At 36.9% G+C, this 19,893-nt stretch overlaps 6 protein-coding genes across 6 annotated transcripts; 3 read left to right on the forward strand and 3 right to left on the reverse strand.

Annotated features, from left to right (window-relative positions):
- Positions 1-567: 567 nt before the first annotated feature.
- Positions 568-4,506, forward strand: BDF20DRAFT_916812 (uncharacterized protein; the record flags this gene model as incomplete). The annotated part of the gene is made up of 5 exons (XM_053084499.1): positions 568-2,265; positions 2,344-2,648; positions 2,727-2,966; positions 3,032-3,282; positions 3,353-4,506. 5 exons carry the CDS (start codon positions 568-570, stop codon positions 4,504-4,506), a joined length of 3,648 nt encoding a protein of 1,215 aa, XP_052931715.1.
- Positions 4,507-5,447: 941 nt separating this feature from the next.
- BDF20DRAFT_916813 (uncharacterized protein) lies at positions 5,448-7,115 on the forward strand (the record flags this gene model as incomplete). The annotated part of the gene is made up of 1 exon (XM_053084500.1): positions 5,448-7,115. One exon carries the CDS (start codon positions 5,448-5,450, stop codon positions 7,113-7,115), a length of 1,668 nt encoding a protein of 555 aa, XP_052931716.1.
- Positions 7,116-7,306: 191 nt separating this feature from the next.
- On the reverse strand, positions 7,307-8,420 carry BDF20DRAFT_170519 (Mss4-like protein). The gene is made up of 6 exons (XM_053074844.1): positions 8,324-8,420; positions 8,227-8,243; positions 8,095-8,152; positions 7,980-8,017; positions 7,859-7,900; positions 7,307-7,768 (listed from the first exon to the last, which is right to left on the reverse strand). The coding sequence occupies exons 1-6, from the start codon at positions 8,390-8,392 to the stop codon at positions 7,498-7,500; spliced, it is 495 nt and encodes a 164-aa protein (XP_052931717.1). The 5' UTR covers positions 8,393-8,420; the 3' UTR covers positions 7,307-7,497.
- Positions 8,421-10,336: 1,916 nt separating this feature from the next.
- On the reverse strand, positions 10,337-11,573 carry BDF20DRAFT_839387 (uncharacterized protein; the record flags this gene model as incomplete). The annotated part of the gene is made up of 4 exons (XM_053079271.1): positions 10,337-10,587; positions 10,652-10,795; positions 10,995-11,114; positions 11,327-11,573. The coding sequence occupies 4 exons, from the start codon at positions 11,571-11,573 to the stop codon at positions 10,337-10,339; spliced, it is 762 nt and encodes a 253-aa protein (XP_052931718.1).
- Positions 11,574-12,591: 1,018 nt separating this feature from the next.
- Positions 12,592-14,686, forward strand: BDF20DRAFT_170666 (rho guanine nucleotide exchange factor). The gene is made up of 5 exons (XM_053074845.1): positions 12,592-13,649; positions 13,721-13,825; positions 13,893-14,243; positions 14,322-14,403; positions 14,466-14,686. Exons 1-5 carry the CDS (start codon positions 13,029-13,031, stop codon positions 14,570-14,572), a joined length of 1,266 nt encoding a protein of 421 aa, XP_052931719.1. The 5' UTR covers positions 12,592-13,028; the 3' UTR covers positions 14,573-14,686.
- A 2,548-nt stretch (positions 14,687-17,234) lies between these two features.
- Positions 17,235-19,869, reverse strand: BDF20DRAFT_839390 (uncharacterized protein; the record flags this gene model as incomplete). Its single annotated transcript, XM_053079272.1, has 5 exons — positions 17,235-18,446; positions 18,517-18,823; positions 18,971-19,084; positions 19,166-19,272; positions 19,345-19,869. 5 exons carry the CDS (start codon positions 19,867-19,869, stop codon positions 17,235-17,237), a joined length of 2,265 nt encoding a protein of 754 aa, XP_052931720.1.
- Between the last annotated feature and the right edge of the window lie 24 nt (positions 19,870-19,893).

The raw sequence follows: 19,893 nt of genomic DNA on the forward strand, positions 1-19,893 counted from the left end.
CAACTTGTACTATTTTCTGCCTATTGTTCCAATCTGTATTTGCGAGCGATTTCACGGACATAGCACAACTGCCAACAAATGTAAATTGCTGTAAACTTCTCTGCTACGAAAAAGCGGATTCACTTGGTGGTTCGATAACTTTTTTTTCAACAGATTATTCTATAAACAAGCGATGCATCATACTATGGATTCAGTATATACAATAGCTTTGCTTTATGCTATAACAAGGTATTTTCGTATTATGAGGATGAAAATGCATTCAACCTATTATCAATGGCTTAGTTTCTCGTTATCTAACAAATGGTCTGGAGCGCAAGATGGTTCTGTATCAAACAGCATGAGTATAAAAAGTCACATTTAAGGAGAGGCAAAAGCATAAACGATCAGTTGATCCTACCGTGATTGATGAAACGTACAGAATTGTACGCGTAATTTAAGGGGAAATAAATACCTTAAAAGTTTCAAATCAAATCTGTTTCAGGAGTTATTTTCTTTCACTCATTATTTTATTTTCAAGTCTTTTATATTTTTTTAGTTGCTTACTACTTTCCAGTTTATTCAACAACGATGTCTCATCAGAGAAAGATCGTATTTCTCATCGATGAGCATTCAATTCTCAGCGCTTATGACGGATTGTATCAGATCAGAAGGGCAATGATGCGCATCTTACTTTACTATTGTCAGCTCTATAATTTACAATCCACTGATGGATCCCTTGTATGGAGCTACCGCTTTTTCAGCACCCAAACGCGATATTACAACTGTACCATGCGTCACTTCTATACAGTCGATATGGAAGGCTTTGAAGAACTAAACAATGAATACCAACTTAGAAAAACAGAACGCGAAGGAATGCACTCAAACAATACATATCGTAACAACAGCACTAGCCTACATTTTCCCTGCAAAAAGATATTAGAAGTTCTTAAGGAATCTCTGGGTGACTTTCAATGGGATACTGATATGGATGGGTCTACCGCGCAGTATATGTTCCTTATTACTGCTTCACCAAATAATAAAAGAAGCTTGCTGGCCTATTTCGATAAAGCGTTTACAACAGAAGAAACCGACGAGTTACTACAGAAGCCAAGTATCCTGCCCGTCTTTAATAATCACTTATTCGAAGAATTCGCGTCCGATTTGAAAAAGACATTGTATAATGACTTTAAAAGGCGAAATTTGATATTAAGCATCATTGACACTGATTACAAGCTGGAAGAATATCCTGATCAAACGCCGGATTGGTTAGAAGTACAGATTGAAAACGGATTAAAGCATGTTGCAGAAAACTTTAACGGACAATACATTCTTCTCCAAGAAATCATGCGTCCACATGGCATGTATGGCCATTCTTTTTATGCAGAACTTGACAATATCTTGCCTACTGGTTTACCCCATGACTGGGCAAACGATAATGTGTCAAGCAGACGCAGCACTGCTGGTGGTACCACATGTGATAGCGTTAATGCCACCGATCAACTTTGGACTGGTACGCTTACCCTCAAGTCAGGAAAATCCATAGGTATATTTGAACTTTTGCCTTTTTCGCGAAACCAACAGTACAAAACTATGTGGTATGACGACTATGCAGAACTAAGGATTGTTGACACATACCATATGAGAGAATTCCCTCATTCATGGTTATTGGACGTTGATGAAGAAGAACACAACAAGGGGCCTTATGCTTCCCAGTTTATGCTGGCTTTTAATGAGGGAGAGACCCCTGAGGTCTTTGATGCTGTTTTAGATGAATGTCACTATCAACAGTCGGTGCTTATTGCTGAAATGGTACCTTTGGAGGGAAGAGGGATTCTTCCACCGATCTTTTTCGTTATAGAACCTTTATCTCGTATGACGGCTACTGCCCGGCAACTCAATTTGACAGCCTTACCCTCCCATCAACGCTCTTGTGAATACGAAGATGCTGACACTGATGACGAAGAAGCTGAAGAACAAATGGTTCTGTTTATAGATGAAGATTACCCACTCGGATCGTACCTTTCCATAGATAATTTGTCAAATGTAACAACACTTGGTGGCCCGGCTCCAAGTAAAGACGCTGTCAAATGGAATTTGGAAGCTCCTGAATGTCTAAAACAATGGTATGCTGCAAAAAAAGCGCAGACATTGAAGAGCCAAAATGAGTTGGAAGCCGCCGATGATGAAACCGATTCAGACGCCGAAGTTTTTGCGCTACCTAAAGATATACCTTCCTTTATTGAAAGTCTCAAAGATTATTATTATAAATGCTTGTATATGAAAGAGGTACAGTATCAAGCAGCAAAGAATGAAACAGTGTTGCTATACCCAGTTACTGACTTAACTTCTGCTTCGTCTATATAGTTTACGTTGATGGAATTTCTACATTTGACAAATGAATTCGTCGTTCATTTATTGAAGAAAGGGCATCAGGCCGCAGAAATTGCAAATTCGATAGAACAATCATTAGCGTCAAATAACACGGAGAGGTTGAAAGAAACCTATAAAGTCAACGAGAATTACGTGCTTGAGACACTTATTGACAACCCTAAAGCTACTATATCGTTGCAAGAAGATAGTATTATCCGAGAATGGTGGTCAGATGTGATGTCAACAGAACGCGAAATAAAGTATGCGGACAATTGTTGGATGTATTTAAGGATACGCGAGTAAGTTGGCTATTCATAATAGTGTCAGTAACGAAAGCTGAGCTAGAGACATTTGCATAACTTATACTTTTCTTGTAGTATCATGCTTCAGATTGTGCTCCATTTGTTCATTATCAGATTGACAAAAGATATTACCAGTGAAGAAATCCTTGAGGAGAAATACGATCTTATCGAAGCATTCCTATCAAACATTACAGGGCACTTTCTGGTCCACAAGAAGGCTGAACTTGACGATGAAAATGACGAGGATAATGACCCTATGGATCTAACTTATGATGTTTATGACGATGTTGAGTTCGTTGAAATAGTTACACCATAGTAAGTTACTCTTCTTTTCCAAATGCTAACCAACCATCAAACCTAACACATATATGTCATCTAAGTTTTGAGCAGAATCTGCCAGAGTTAATAGGGTCCTTAAGAGAAACTGCTGGACTTGATGTTATAAAGGTTAAGTTGCGGTCTCTCGAAGAATTAGAAGAAGCGTATCGTCGTGCTCAAGAAAAAGCGCTTCAGGAGAAAGAAATCCAGACTGTAGAAGTAAAAGAAGTATATTCTATGTCCCCCGAAAACCTGGATACATACTCCTCGCCTACTGTTACCTCTCCTCCGCAATATACCAACACCGAACATGGTAAGTGAGCGTCGAACAAAGATTAGTATGCAGTTCTAATTATTGACATTTTGCTACCTTATACTTCCAGTTCCTCCTATATCTTTAAAAAGAAAGTATTCCGAAGTTGAAACTGAGCCATCGAAAAATCAAGAAGAATCTACGGATACTACTCCCGAAAAAACAAAGCGAGCTCGGCGAACAGATCCCGGAGCATTATTCCCTGCAACCGCATTAGGCCACAAGCCATCTCCTTCTAATTCTTTAAAAATAAAGCATTCCCAAACTGAAAGTGAACAATCAAAAAATGGTGAAGCATCTACGGGTTCTAGTCGTGAAAGAACAAAACGAACGCGACAATCAGATTCTCGAGCACTTTTGAATGCAGCCGCATTAAGCCAGAAGCCAGAGATAAACAGATCGAACAGTCTGCTTGAATCACTTAGCAAACGGCAAATGACCATTGCTCCAGGTGTGAGTTCGAGACTTGAGCAATACCGTGGTGAAGCAGCCAGAGAGGCTATAGACAAAGTCAATCGATCCAAAGTGAATGGCGTGCCCACAATGAAACGTGTTGGAAGCTTCATGGTTAGTAACCGACCTCCTCCTAAAATACCTACTACTCATACCCGACAGGCAAATTCTGAATATGTTAAGGTTCGCCGAGATACAACTTATAACCCTAACCCAGATGATACCCCAAGGACCTCCTTCAGTCGCTTTTTCAATACAAATTTTCACGAGGAATATGCAGATTCACCTAGCAGCCGTACAGACCGAACAGGGTCGGATGACACGGGTTCTGGTGTATTGTACAACTCGTATGGTAGAAGCAGTACGCTTTTAACCGTTGACGACGAGAAAAGTGAAGCTGCAGGCCGAGCTTTTTTTAACAGAGCTAGTGGAGAAGAATCCTCGACACCCACCGTTGAAAAATCAGCAATAGACAGCTGGTTTGCTGATGATAGTGACGATGATGACGAGAAAAGTAAAGCTGTAGGTCGAGCTTTTCTTAACAGAGCTAGTGCAGAAGAATCCTCGACACCCACCGTTGAAAAATCAGCAATAGACAGCTGGTTTGCTGATGATAGTGACGATGATGACGAGAAAAGTAAAGCTGCAGGTCGAGCTTCTCTTAACAGAGCTAATAAAGAAGAATCCTCGACACCCACCGTTGAAAAATCAGCAATAGATAGCTGGTTTGCTGATGATAGTGACGATGATGACGAAAAAGATGAAGAGTGATCCAACAATACCAACAGTTACGCAATGCTATACCCTTTGGATAAATGCATTTGTAAAAATAACATTAAATGTATTTGTAATAATAACACTAAATGCATTTGTAATAATAAAAATAAATGCTTTTGTAATAAAATAATCGAAACAGAAAAGTTCTGCATTATGAAGATTATATGCTTCTCAGTCGAAGGATTAATCAAATGCCTAAGGAGTATATCCATGTGTAGATGTATGGTAATCATTACAATTAGTCTTATTTTTGGATATAAAATAGATATACACAGAACAAGATGAAACTAAGAAAAAAAAAAAAGAGTTAACAGATACCATGATTCAATCAAGAATTTATGCAAGCGTAGAAGTGAATCTTGAAAAGCTATAGTGCAAGGGTGAAATTAGTACAAAGGACTAAAATTGAGGATAAAGGCACGCACTTTTCTACTTTATAAAATTAACTGTCAAGTTTGCCTATCTGGCTTTTACCTTAGAACTTTTATTACACATATCAATACAAAAAGATAAAACATATGGCTGTATATCTGTATTGTTCTGGTAGTGCGATATTTTCAAGCGAAAAGTCACTGTTCAAATTATACAAAGGCCATCTGAATAACTAATTCTTGTTTCTTTTCTATTGGGCTTCTTCCAAGACGAAGTTTCATTTAGGTGCTAATTGTCAGACACAAAAAGGATTATCAAAGACACAGAAGAGTGAGAAGTGTTTTCCTCGTCGTATAAAAAACGTACAAAAGAAGCTCAGTAATATATCCAAACACGAAATAAAACCATCATTTAATCTTAGAATAGCAGTATGTCCTAATCATTTTTTTCTTCTTTTTACGGAAGTCCCGAAATTTCATTATGCGAAAAGATAAAGGAAGCTTCACCGTTTGAGCTATTTACTTTGACTTCTCTCCCATCAGGAAGTAGTTTTCAAAAGTGTGATGTCACTTTATACCAGTCTATCTCAACTGCCATCAGAATTATTATTACGGATCATAGACTTCATTCCTGACATAATAGATAAATGCCACTTAACACAGACTTGCAAACAGTTCAATCGTTTGCTAAGTACAAATGCGATTTGCTGGAAATGGTTAGATTTCTCGGCTTTCGAGTGCAAAAAAGTGACTAACAGTCAAGTTTTAACATTTTTGAAAAGTAACAATATATTGTTACTTACGCCAACAACTGCGTTAACACCTCCAGATCTTGCATCCATAACAACGAACAGTGTGATTACAATGCTCGACTTAAGTGGCTGTTCATATTTGAGTGAAGAATTGATTATGAAACTGTGCCAGTCCCTTTATAATCTGCAACACCTCATTTTAGATGGGTATAAATCAAACAAGAGCAATTATTCAAAAACTCTGGATACACTTTGTAAGAACAACCTCGAAATTATTCGAGACCATGTCTATTCAGCAGCTCCTTTGCTAAACCTCAAATGCAAACTGATGGAACCTTCCAATAGAGGAACGAGGCTGAACATCAGTTTCACACTATTATCAACCATATTATGCCATGGCTTGCTTAATATCAAGACGTTATCGCTACAATACCAAGATTTAACGTCGTCATCATTCTCAAATCCATTCGAAAATAGCAGCAATGAGAACATTAACCGACCAGGTTTAAACTACCAAAGTAACAATAGTATCTCTTATTTAGATATTTCTTCATGTCATATCCGTCAACCAGCATTACAGTCATTACTGCGACAAATGGGAAGGAATGTTAAATCACTAAAACTTCTGAATATTGAGTTGAACAATTTGACTTGGCTATGCATTGGACAGTATTGTAAAGGTCTAAATACCCTGCATGTATCTTGCTTTGAGCCAGCATCTGTGCAGATCATTCAACGTGTATTGGTTTCGCTAACGTTACTTGATGATCTTCGAATAACCAACTTTAAATCACCTGATTTGATGAACCCCATCATACAAGTACTCAACGCGACCAGGTTTAGAAAGTTGGACTTGTCCCCGAAATTAGTCATATATCCAAATCCCAATTACAGACATCGTGATGGCAGCACCTCATCTTTTCCTTCTTCTTCACCATCGTCGCTATATCAGCCTCAATTCAAAACAGCAACGTCCTTTTTTGTCCTCTCGAATGAATCTGTTCAAATTTTGCGGACGTTCTCTCAACTTGTTGAGTTACGTTTATGCTACCCTGTCATTTCAGCAAAACAATTCAATGGTATCATCTCGATTTTATCGCCACACTTAAAAATACTCGAATTAAGGCTCTCTTCAATGCAAGTGTCACCCATCAATAGGGTTATTCCGTATGATGCGTCTTCAACGATACCCGAAGACTTTCTGAGAGGGTTAAATTCTTGTCAGAAATTAGAAGAACTTTCTCTTTTTTCTGTGCATGTTACTAATGATGAAATACAAAATCTATTCATCGCAAGTACATCTTCTTTGAGGTCGACTCTACAATATCTAATAATCAATGAAGGAGGTACTTTTATTCAACAAGACAGTAATATCCAGAAAATTCTGTCTTCCATGTCAAAATTGATAGTATTCTATCTTGGTGGTCAGCAAATTAGAACAGTACATTATTGTAGCAAAGACAGAAAGACGTACAGTTAAACGTTTGGCTCTTAATGTGCTGGCTTGATTATTCATAAATCCAATCTTTCCCACTATCTAATTATGCGTCTATTATACTGTTTTGTTTAAATCACCCGACGTATTATAGTTTTATCCGTGTTATACGGTTTTGGATATATCAGAGCCATAATTGACACCTTCATAATATAGCGTATGCTTACCATTTTAAGCACATCCGTAAGTAGGACCATTAAGCATGTATGTCATTATAAGTCATTCAGCTAATGCGTTTATTATGACCACAATATACTACAATAATTATTCTCCCAAATTGTTATTGATGATTAAAATCATCGAAGGAAAATCTTGTAGTAACAAATGCTGGCTTAAGAATTTGATATAAGTCAATAATCTAAAGCACTCACTGATCCTTTACGAAGCGATCATTTTTCTTGTGCCATTCCTCAAGAGAGCAATCAGGATATTCGTTGAATACGTGTTTGTTATTGTCATTAACGTTGACCCAATCAGCCTTTGAACCGATCATAATATGATATACATCCGCTTGTGGGTCTAGTTCTGGCAAAGGCGTATCAATTGCAGAAGCGTAAGGATAAATATAGTCTTCGTATTTTGGATCATGTGCATAAAGATGTGATCCGCATTCTCCACAAAAGTAACGCGTGTTTCCGCTTGGTATAGTCATTAAAGCGATGAAAGATATTAGCGAATCTTTCCGTAGCCGTGTATGTTAATCGCTATGCTTGTTTAGTCTTACATACCATAATTCACCAGTCCTTTTATCTCTGATTGCTTTATAGCCTCTAATGAAAAATGGAACAAAGCATTTGTAAGCGGTGTGTCCAAATCTACAAGTCATTAATAAATAATAGAACATAGTACTTCAGATGTTCTTCTCCTGTAATTTGCAAAGTTTTTTTCTAAACATGAGATAATAAATGTTTGAGGGCTTCGAATAAAAAGTGTTATTACTGTATTCTATGAAAATGTTTCCTACCAATCCCATAAGATTAATGGCATAACCACCTCCCCCTTGACATTTACGACAAATGGAACTAGTTGTTGATACACTTTATGTTAGCTCAATTCCAGCAGTGAAGCGAATAGAAGCAGTTAGAAAAGTGCATACCAGTAACAACGCATGAACTGTGAAGTACATATCAGAAGTTGTTAGTCTAATTTATGCAGCAAATACAATTGCTTCAAAAGTATGTATGGATGCTTACAGGGGCTGGTGTCTGTGATACCACTTTAAATTGTACTTTCTCGCAATGACAAGACCCTTTTAATTCCATGTTCAAATTTTTATTATTAATGTGAAAGAGTTGTGAAGAGCAAAGAGTAATGCTTTTAACATTATATCTGTCAATGGATGTGTTTAACGTTCGACCAATCAAATTACTTCATCTGTGTCGAACTAAGTTAGTAACATTCAAGACAGTTGGGGAATGACTTTTACATTGGTTTTTTTGCATGATTTTTTCTGATATGATATTATCAATCCCTTATAAACACGATCAAGCTTGATAAGAAGTAGAGTGGTTTCTTATTATGTCGAGCCTTCATGCAGTTGATCCAAGGCGATTATGTTTCTCAACATTCTCTACTTAAACGTAGATAAACCCTGTTTTTCCGCCTCTTAAGCTTCTTGAATGTAAAGCGTTCGCATACATTCGTCTCAACATAATTGCAAACTTGTATGTGGAAAACAACCAAGAAGAATAACAAATGAAAGAAAGGACGCAGTTATCATATTTCATATCTGTTCAGGACAGCGCAGAAATCATAACAACAGATATGCATAGAATACGGCGATACTGAGTGGTTACAAATTTGTCTTTACTGCTATTATTCCCTGTATATGAAATATTAGTGGTGGGTGAATGTTTAGAAGCAAGTTTTTGATAGGTGATTTTATAGCGCTGGATTGACTCCAGTTAGAAGTTCACAACTATTGTCTTGGAAAAGGGATTAATCATGATCACCTGCTTTGACTTCTGAGTTTCGGTAACATTTATGTGACATCTTTTGAGCAAATGAAATGTCCGTAACCAAATAAATGTCGCTTTCCAAACATTAATGGCACTAAGCCAAAAATCATCGTCCTTTTATCAGTGTTGTATTTGCTTAATTGAGAAATTGATAACTGTTGTAAGTCAATGACTATGAACTTAGTTCTCTTTATTATTCTTCAGATGAAGTAGGAAGATTATTTACTCTGTAATGTTTGATGGGAATTATATTATTTGAGAACGCGTATGCTAGTCACTAATTTCAGGTTCAGATGCTTATTGTGTGATTATTATACTTAGGCCTGTATTTCATTAAATGTTGTACATAACCTACATCAAATGCAATATAGATAGACCGTGATGGAATGTATTCTCTACCTGGTTGTACGTACTCGAGTATTGTAGTTATTATCTCACCAAACACGTCAAGCTAAAATGCTGATTGACTATCATCCGGCAGTCAACTGGCAGCCATCTGGCAGCTAAAACACTGATTGGCTACCATCCGGCAACTAACTATCTGGCAGTCATCTGGCAATTGTGACAATATAACCAACTTTTTTTTATTGCAAAGCAACGATTATCATGATCATAACACGAAACCAAGCAATATGCATGCTTTTTTATGTTGATTATTCTGAAGAAAATGCTAAAAAATGTGAAAAGAAAATTGAAGACCTTGGTGATTTTGAAATCTGCTACAATGCTGATCCTAAAGCTGATCCCAAACAACCAATACTTGTTTCAAAACAGAGAATGAATGAAAGCCATTCACTTCATCTTTATCCTACCACACTAGAGTTTCCGAAAACTAACCGTAGAACTATCTGAAATGTTTATTTATACTTGCGGTGTTCCAGCTATGCCGATGCAGCTACGCTGATGCCATGTTAAAGAATATATCTATTTTAATAGCTAAGTGGCTTTAAGCTTATCTACGCATTGTATACATCTCTAATGATGATAGTTAAACATAACAATAATGAAGCCAGATTGTACTAAGTAGCAATTTCTTCATATAGTCTGTCTTTAATAAACAACTATGATAAAGAGCAGTTCTTTTCAGAAGCCAAAGATGTGATAGCAGTAGCAGATTGTAAATTCATACAAGTACTCGTATAATTTATATTCTAATAAAGGACGAACCCAAATACAGTCTCAAAAAATTCATATACTCTCTCTGTTTACCTTAAAATACAGCAATACTGTTCAGAAATCTTGCAATTGTTATTTTGATCGTTGTAAGATCTTCTTTCGGCAATCAAACTTGGTAAGAAGGCTAGGATCAGATGCTAAAAGCTTTGTATCAAATATATGGATTTCACTGTCCAAAGCAAAAGTATCTATTGCAATTTTCTTTATCTTTTCATTGTTTTCGATCAACCTTCTTAGCTCTTGTGATCTTGACGTAAGCCCTGCGTAATCGATAGATACCAAACAGATATTATGTTTTGCAGATTGTAAATAGTGAAGCATATCTGTAACGAATTAAGAGTGAGTTCTACTTATGTCTACCTTATGTTTTCATCTGTTATGACTTACCTTGTGTATCTCCGTTCACGTTGGTTAATTTGAGTACAGATTTACTGGCCGTGGTATCTCTTTCCCTGAAAGGAGTGGACGCACAACTGGAAAAAGAGACATACACTCTGGTTGTCAGGGAGTTTGCAAGTTGTCTACCATTTTCTGCAGAAGTTTCACCTTGTCTTCATTTTTCTCATTTGAGGGGGACTTGCGAGCATACCCCACTATTTCAAACCCATTTTGCTTTAAATTTTTGATTGACTCCTGATACAAAGGTAAATAATGGCAAATCGCTGATTTTAAGTCATCTACTAGAAATTGGTTAATCAAATACTTTGATTATATCAATATTCGAGCTTACCATGGAATTGTTCTTCCATAACATGGCAAATCTCGGTCGAATATTGCTTTTTCTTTCTTCCTCGGCTCTTAAGAATGCTAATCGAACATTCGAACACCATCTTGAAAAAGGTAACACCGACTTATTTTCAAATATAGCGGTATGTTTTCTGATCGTATATATATGTCCGCGATAGATACTGATTTCACGTCATAGATATTGGTATTCTGTGGCTTTTCAGGCAGGTATACTTCATTTATAAATTGAATTACTTGATTTTCAGTTTCTACAAATGGACAGTCGAAAATCAACTTTCTTTTTCAATTAAAAATTACGAACAATCAATAACTCACGGAATTCTATCCTTTTTCTTTTTAAACTATTGTCTGGCATATCATCGGAAGGCAAGTAGGTGCGATATGTGAAAGGATCACCGCGAATCCTCTGTTTTGAAACAAGTATTGGTTGTTTGGGATCAGCATTGTAGCAGATTTCAAAATCACCAAGGTCTTCAATTTTCTTTTCACATTTTTTAACATTTTCTTCAGAATAATCAACATAAAAAAGCATGCATATTGCTTGGTTTCGTGTTATGATCATGATAATCGTTGCTTTGCAATAAAAACAAGTTGGTTATATTGTCACAATTGCCAGATGACTGCCAGATAGTTGGTTGCCGGATGGTGTGATATTTGTAGTTGTTTTTTGTTTAGTGAACGCGACTTATAACTTTGATATAAACTGTAAGGTGAAATGAGTCTCCTTTAGTCCTTTTATTATACACTGAAAATCAGAGAGGGGAGCGTTCACAGCAAACTGAATGTTTGTATTTAAAAAAGAAAAAATAAAAAAAAGTCCTCGTTCCTTAATTTCTCAGCCAGTAATAATGCAGCATTTTATATGCGCATCTTTAGAAATACAAGATGTCGTGTACAAGTGTTATTATGATTCTATGATCATAATAACGAGTCAAATGCTTGAAAGTGTGTCTAATTCGTCTTTATACATTATAGGAGGTATGGAAATACCACAGATGGTAGCTAATTAGCGTTTTGGCTGCCAGATAGATGCCCGACGGCAGCCAATCAGCATTCACAAAGAACCTAGCATCATCGTTTTTTCTACAATGGATAATGCTGTTTTATGCCATAACTGTTGATATTCTACACAACTTCAACCCTCATTCTAACGACAAATATATTCAGTGTTCTTAAAAAATCACCTTTCTGACTGTTTAGCAGCTTTAGGACAATTTGATTTATTTAATGATTTTTGTAGTGCCATTAATCTTCTCAAAGTGACAAAATTTACCGTTCTCACTGTAACCATTTTGGTATATGAATTTTATTGATCCCTTTTGTCCATGTTACAAGTGTGGCTATTGTGTCCGAATCAAACCGGCTTTGCTTTTGCTTTTATTTAATGGCTGCTTCTGCTCGCTTCGTTGGGGATTCTACCTTATCTAAGATACAATTTGGTACTTATCTCTGTAAATATGCCATCTGCATCCCTTTTAATTCCATAACTCCACATGGAAGAGGACCTTAAATCGGAAGAATCTTTTCCTATAAAAGAAAATAAAATTTCTGAGAATATTGGAAACGTAAAGAAACGGTCAATTTGTTGTAACATTATTACATCTTCATTGCGCAAAAACAATTTAAGTTTTTAATAATCGATGATCTTTTTTCCATCAAACCGTGAAAAAGTCCCGAGACGCTAAGGAAGAAGCAAGAGTTGTGATTTGATAAGAATGTACAGATTAGGACTGACAAAAAAAGTTCACTTAGCAGCGGTGGGTATTCAATCTCGCAGAAGCAGCAGAGAGAAGGTATAAAGTTATATTAAGATCAGCACAGCCATTTCGTCGGATTTTATGCGGGTTATAATGCGAAGCATTCTTTCTCTCTGGGGTTTTAAGTTTCCTCTTCTCTTCACAAACAATATTCCATTTATTTCATTTTTTCTTTTTCTTTCTATTAAAAAATAACCTTCAACTACTGAATTGCAATTATATATCTATTACCCCCCAAAAGGATACCCACCACAGCTATAATGCCGCCTTTTATCTGTCCAACATTTGAAGAGATCGAAGCTAAAGAATGGGCTGCAAAGACTGTAAAGAATATTTTGACAGAAGTCTCACCTGTATCATTAGAATCCGATCTATTTCTTGGTTACAATTACAACAACGACAACATGACCACAGCGCCAGCAACAGAAGCAGAAGCAGAAGCAGCAATAGCAGCAGGAACGAAGAAAGCGACTATCCTACCAGTCTCGGCAGAGGAAGAAGAAGAGGACCGTAAAAATAATTTACGTCGTTCTTTTTCGTTATTGGAAGGAAGTCTCTTCAGCCTACAGCATCCACTTTCAAAGGAAATAAGAAACTCTCGACGAGCATTGAGTACTATTGTACCAAGCACAGCTGAGTCAAGGTCTTCTTCAACAAAGTCAGCTCCAACCACTCCCGCTCAAAGATTTTCTATAAATCCTCGTAGTAACACCACCACCATTGCTACTTCGTCAAAGCATCTGTTTGATAACAATGCTATTTATATCTTGCGAACGTTTGAACTTCACAAGAAATCAAATAAGGAGCGAAAGGGTGTCTTGGCTTGGCGAAGCAAGTACACTGAATATGTGATAAACCCACCTCACCATTTACAGCTCAAGGTAAAAGAATGAACTGAATTGAAGTTAAATTAAGGGGGAATTAAGAATACTAAATTGCTTCTTACATATAGCCAAAGCCTTACTCAAGGAAATCAATGCAACTATTCAAGTTTATCATGGCCGAACTATTAACGACCGAAGAGACTTACTTGAATCACTTAACGACGATCAAGAATGTAAGTCTATTTTTTTTTCCGGAGTAGGAACGGCAAAACGGGACTAACTATAATCATCCTACAATAGTTCTATATGGACCCTTTAATTGAAGCAGCTAGCCCTACTACGACCTCCGCAACTACTGTTATACATCTTCACCAACAAAAACCATTGGTCAATTTGAAAGATGTGGAGATTATTTTTGCATTCATACCTCAATTAATTGTCTTATCAACTGTCCTTGTCCACAGATTGCATGAATGCATCACTAATTACTTAGAAGATGATAGAAACTTAAATGACGTGTGCATTGGAAAGATAATGTGTGAATTTGAGTCCTATTTTAGCATCTATATATCCTATTCAGTCAATTTCACAAAATCTAGAAAGCACTTGGCCAAAGCAAGTTCGAATATTGTCTATCGGCAGCTAGTTCAGGTAAGAATTTTAATATGTACTCATTGCATCAGTTCAATCAGTAACAGTGCTTTACCTTTTCAGGATACAATGAGAAAGAAGGAGACAAATAGGATGGTTCTTGCTGATTATATGATAGCTCCTATTCAAAGGATCACGCGATACGGCTTACTTTTGACAGGTAAAACAAAAAAACTGATTTTTCCAATAGCCTGTAATAACATTATATCAAATTAATTGTAGATCTACAAAAACATTCAAGTACGAAACATCCTGATTATCCTTATTTGGACAGAGCACGTAAATGTATGTCTGCACTTGCATACGCGATGAACACAATTCAACGATAACTACTTCACTTAGACCCCTCATTTCTGTATATAAGCCAATCATTTCGATATCCATCCTCTGTACATATTATAACTCACATTCGCTACAATCATGAAATTATATTATCACCGTTCCTTTTTTTTTTTTTTTTGGAAAAAAAGAAAAAAGAAAAACTATGCCTCTTTCATACAAACCATACTTTTCCCTATGTATGAATCGTCGTAATTTATTCTATGTCCTCACCTCATGTATATCTGTTCAAATGGAAAATAAAATCTGTTTGATTTAATGTAGGAAAAAGGTAGGGTACCTGCTTTGAACCTAGCAAGGCTAGTTATTTCGGTGCCTAAGGGTATCACCATATCAAATCGTCTGTTGTATACGTTGTCCTATTAAAGGGTCTTGCAGCACAGAACGCCAACATACTTTTATCTTAACCCCATTGGTAGGTAAACTCTGTGAAGCATAGAATCTATGTGTCAAATCCCGCTCGTCAACAATATTCGTCTTCCCGCTTCGGACGTAGATCTCCCCAAAGTTGGAATGGTTAATTGCTGAGCTAACTTGCATAAATTCACTATTAACCGAGAACTGGGAACCTACTAAAATGTGAATAGTTTATCCATGCATATTTGAAACAGCATCGCTACACATAATGATTCGTAAATGATTGCAACATCATCTTCTTTGTATCTGACGATTTCAACGACTTTTAGTCATCATTAAATTGTTGGGTCGAAACGGACTATGCACTACCGCAAAGCAGCAAACAAGTTATAGTGGTCATTGTTGGTTGGCATAGGAAGCCTTTACATTTCATCAGTTTCGCTGCTATTTCTTACGAGCAAAAGCCAAAAAGTGTTATGGTACCTACCACTTTAAAATATCAAGTGAAAGCACGTACAATTTGATCGGTAAAGTTTGGTTTATTAAGTAAGATAAATGGGCCGAGTGCATAAGTAGGTTCAAAGATATATGTAATGGATAAGATCAATGTTATTCCGTAACCTAGAGAACTATATTTTCGATATCGAATGTGCATGAATTACACTGAGTTTATTCTCGCAAAGCATTTCTGCGTAAAAGGACAGTAACCTCTTCTTGACTGAAAGAAAGGGATCGCCATGCTGTTAAGGTTCACCAACTGTTAGAGATAAGGATTTAAACATGATTCCGCTTTTGTGATTAGGACGGAATAACACGCTTACGCGGTAGTACTTTTAAACGTAAGCTCAATGTACCGCCTGCTTGCTCGTTTCTAAAGGTGGGAATTGATGTGAGCTTTCCGTATACATAAGGATGTCGTATCTTACGAAATGTAAATAAACATGGGGTAGAAACCCTGTTTGTTCAAATGTGATATTCGTAAGTTAATTTCATACGCTATACATCTTCTGTTCCTGGCTTTCACTGAAACACACACAATGAAGCCTCCTCTTTACGGGACAGTATCTATCAGAGCCCACATTATAGGGTCCAATTTTGTATTTACTAATTCGCTTTTTAATAAAAAAGCTGATAATTTTACAGAAAGACCTATTATTGTTTCTAAATAGTTGATTAAACATCTCTCCAGAAGTACATTATCCGCAGGAAGATTTGCGGTTTATTTGAAATGGTTAGATTTGCAATATTTTACTCGTATCAATGCTCTCCAAGAACAAACTTTTTTTCTTTTTTTTTTATAAAGAAGCTCTATTTCCATGTAATCCATTCATAGAAATATATGCAAATTGACTATCCGTTTCTTATGTAAATTGTTTGCAACATCACTGGTATATTTTCGGGGATCAATACAACGTTTTGTATTCGAATTCATTGGGGTAACAGAATTTAATATGTGTGAATATTCCACGGGGACGATCTTGTATAACGGTTCTTTAGTCAATTTTGTTTTCTATATTGTCTTGCTATTGTAATAACTACGTAAGACGCTCAACTAGCTCAGAATAACTCCGGTGGAGCTAATGAATTTATGGATACTCATTCTTTGTTGTTTGGGCTATGAAACGATTTTGATGCCTTTCGGTTGTGTAGACATGAAATTGTTATTGATCGTTCTTGGAGAGCAAGCGTTTTCCTTACCGTTATCGAAATTAACGGCTACAGTTGAGAAAATTAGCAAATTGCCATATCACTCAAAAATTCAGGATTGAAGGCATCTTCCATCCCTGCAGCCTTCGTCTCCAAGTATACACGACTTTGTGTTGTGCCCGTGGCTCATCTTACTGACTTATAGTAGTGCTAAACATTAGATATACTTGTCAACCATTAAATAATTCATGGTCATCTTGATAGAAGCAAACAAAAATGCGATGGGTCAATTATTCATGCGAATCGCGGTGCTTTTGTATTTGTCCTAAATCTCCTTCCGGGATTTGTTTACTGTATTTGAATAAAAGGAAGACTGGGACTATCATTAATAAAATATGATATACAGTTTCTTATTTACAATCCATAAAAAGAAAAATAATTAAGCAGTAATTGTCACAAAAATCAAAAGTTAACATACAAAATTTTGGGTTATCTAAAAGAGAAGCGAGTGAGATGCTGGGGAATCAATGTGAGGGATGATACAAGTTGTTTGTTAAACGATAAAAAGCATGCTTTCCTTCAAGGTTCATTTACCGCCCAATGTACTATTGGACCTCGTAAATATGGACCGAATAAGTTGTTGTTGTCCTAATTATTGCTGCTGTTATTGCTGCTGTTATTGTCACTGTTATCATTGTCGTTATTATTACTATTATTATTGCCTTGAACTATACGCATAGCAATCTTCCTTGCATCCTCAACAATACCTGTCATCTTCATTCCTACGACCTGTAATGCTAATTCCATCAAAGCGCGGTCCGTTTCCACTAGGTACGTGAATACCATCACGTTGTTTTTACCCATGGGTGGTGCTTCTTTAAACGAAACAACGACAGCGCCAGACTGAGCAGCTGGTGGCAAAGTACATATAAGAGTATTTGTGGACCAATATTGTATGTTAGTAGCAGGTTTATCGCCAAACATGACAGTGAGACCAGGACGAAAGTTTGATCCTAATATCGTGATTTCTAACCCTCCACTAGTGGATGCTTCATTTGGTATTAATCGTTTCATTACAGGGTGCTGCTGCTGTTGCGAGATTAAATGTGAAGAAGAATTTGCTGTTGCTGTGAAATCACTAGCACTATCATTATTACTATGTAAAGACTGTATATACTGATGTGGTTGCTGCGGAGATATTTGCTGTTGTTGCTGTGTTTGAGGAGTTTGAGGTAAAGTTGAAAAGAACATAGATGTTAGCATCGATTTCATGGTATCCATATTTGGCATAGCTGGCGTATAATAAGAAGTAGAAGATGTGGTGGCCTCAGCTGTGTTCGGAGGCTGTTGGTGCTGCCGTTGTTGGTGTTGTGGTGGTTGTGAAGATGTTATATCATTCGGGTATATTTGATCAGAATCAGTCGGTTTATTACCAACAAATGGTAAAGAAGATTTAATCCAATTCAAGGTTGGTAATCTTGGTTCAGGCAAGCCCTCTGCTTCTGTTCGACGTCGCTTCAATCCACTTTTGGTTTTATTAGATTTATGATCATCTGTAATCATGATGGGTGGTGAGAAACCCTCAGCTACTTTTTTACCTGTATGATCCACCATCTCAAAAGATATGCAAAACCCTAAACGTTCATTGTGATGTCTACAATAGCATGTTATTCGTGTAGGTAAAATCGTATCTCCTGCACTGAAATCAATTAATTCTGGGCAATTGAATAGTAGGATTCTATCCTCATCTGCTTGGTGTTCGTCTTCTGCCTTCTCATCCTCTGTATCCTCGACACCTTGCTGTTGCCGTTGCTGCTGCTGCTGTTGTTTGTTTTCTTTTCTTTTCTGAGACCTTTTACGCTAAATAGCAAGTTCATATAAAAAATTTGTTTAGTTTAACATCTTTCATGAATACACTATTGTCAAGTACCTCTCGTTGTATACATCCTATACAAGGAGTAACTTTCTTACTGGGATCACTCGCACATAAAACTCTGGCCTGTAGCTTCAGTGTCTTTTCTGGGCAAACAACATTGTCAGATCCTGTCAAGCTCAGACTCCCATCACTTAATTGCTTTGCTTTATCCTTCGTTATCATATGTTCCGGTAATCTTAAATGAGTCCACCATTGAGCCTTATCTCCTCCGTCTGTAACTAACTGAATACATAGCTTAATTTGGGTTTCTACTCTAGACTTAGCGCCAGTCTGAGGAACACCTAAAACTCTAATCTGTAGGCTTTACGCCGTAAAAAATGTAAAAAAATTATAAGGGTCAGATTATTTTTCCAGACCTCTCCCAGATGGGAATAAGATGATACGGCTAATCCATATACTATCAGCCCTATACTATACCACACCACTGCCACACAATTTGTATAATTACCCTGTATCAGTCTTTTGAAGATGTTCTTGCTTGAATTGACTTATTGCCTCAAAATCCATAGAAGCTGTAGGTATAGGTGACGATGCAGTCGTGGGTGGATCCGTAGCTGAATTACTAAAATGGTAACAGTTAAAGATTAGCGATTGGTGCGAGGCTACGAATCAACTTGATTAACGAAACATGACAATTATTTACAAAGAACTTAGGAATGGTACTGGATGGCTGGAAAGGTATTCCGAAAAGCTGCGTGCAATATTGGGAATGGTGGGAAAGAGGTTTGTATGGGTGACATTGGATAAAAACTAGGACAAGTTTGTTATCATCCAGCAAGATAGTGTTTTCATCATGATCAAGCAATTTTAATATTATCTTACATTATTTATACCGCTCCAGAACGAAGGCGGTTGATTACCGACTGTTGAGCTAACTGCTGCTTGAAATGATTCCATACTAGTGTTTGTTGAGTGAGGAATACTTCCTGTAGGTGTATGAAATGTTTGCGTTATATTCTCATTACTTGTCTCTGTATGCAGATTGGAGTGGCTCAAATTATTCTCAACATTATTATTCAAAGCTTGTTGTAGCATCGAAGACTGAGATTGGATGTTCTGCTGTTGTTGCTGTTCATTATGATTCGGTTGCATGAAAAAGTAGGGATTTTGATTGGCCAAATGTCCAAAATTGTAAAAGTATGCTTGATTCATGTACGTATTTGGTTGCTGCTGCTGCTGCTGCTGCTGGGGAACTGGTATAGAAGGGGATAGCTGTTGCTCACCATAGCTCTTACGAGGATTGGTAGGTATGGTCAATGATCGTCTGGTTTGATTCTCTTGTTGTTCAATCGTAGAGTCATCGATTGCTATGGCTGGCACTTCACCCTTTGACTCGGAATTCGACATGACTGGTGCTATTGAAGTTGAGGT

Source organism: Mycotypha africana (assembly GCF_025528875.1).
Source record: "Mycotypha africana strain NRRL 2978 chromosome Unknown BDF20scaffold_12, whole genome shotgun sequence".
Taxonomy (NCBI): domain Eukaryota; kingdom Fungi; phylum Mucoromycota; class Mucoromycetes; order Mucorales; family Mycotyphaceae; genus Mycotypha; species Mycotypha africana.

Coding starts and splice junctions, on each gene's coding strand:
- BDF20DRAFT_170519 (XM_053074844.1), bottom strand. CDS start 8,392: ATGGAATTAAAAGGGTCTTGTCATTGCGAGAAAGTACAATTTAAAGTG. Junction 8,018..8,094: donor CCATTAATCTTATGGGATTG/GTAGGAAACATT, acceptor TCTCATGTTTAG/AAAAAAACTTTGCAAATTAC. Junction 7,769..7,858: donor AAAAGGACTGGTGAATTATG/GTATGTAAGACT, acceptor GACTATACCAAG/CGGAAACACGCGTTACTTTT.
- BDF20DRAFT_170666 (XM_053074845.1), top strand. CDS start 13,029: ATGCCGCCTTTTATCTGTCCAACATTTGAAGAGATCGAAGCTAAAGAA. Junction 13,650..13,720: donor CTCACCATTTACAGCTCAAG/GTAAAAGAATGA, acceptor TCTTACATATAG/CCAAAGCCTTACTCAAGGAA. Junction 14,244..14,321: donor TCTATCGGCAGCTAGTTCAG/GTAAGAATTTTA, acceptor ACAATGAGAAAG/AAGGAGACAAATAGGATGGT.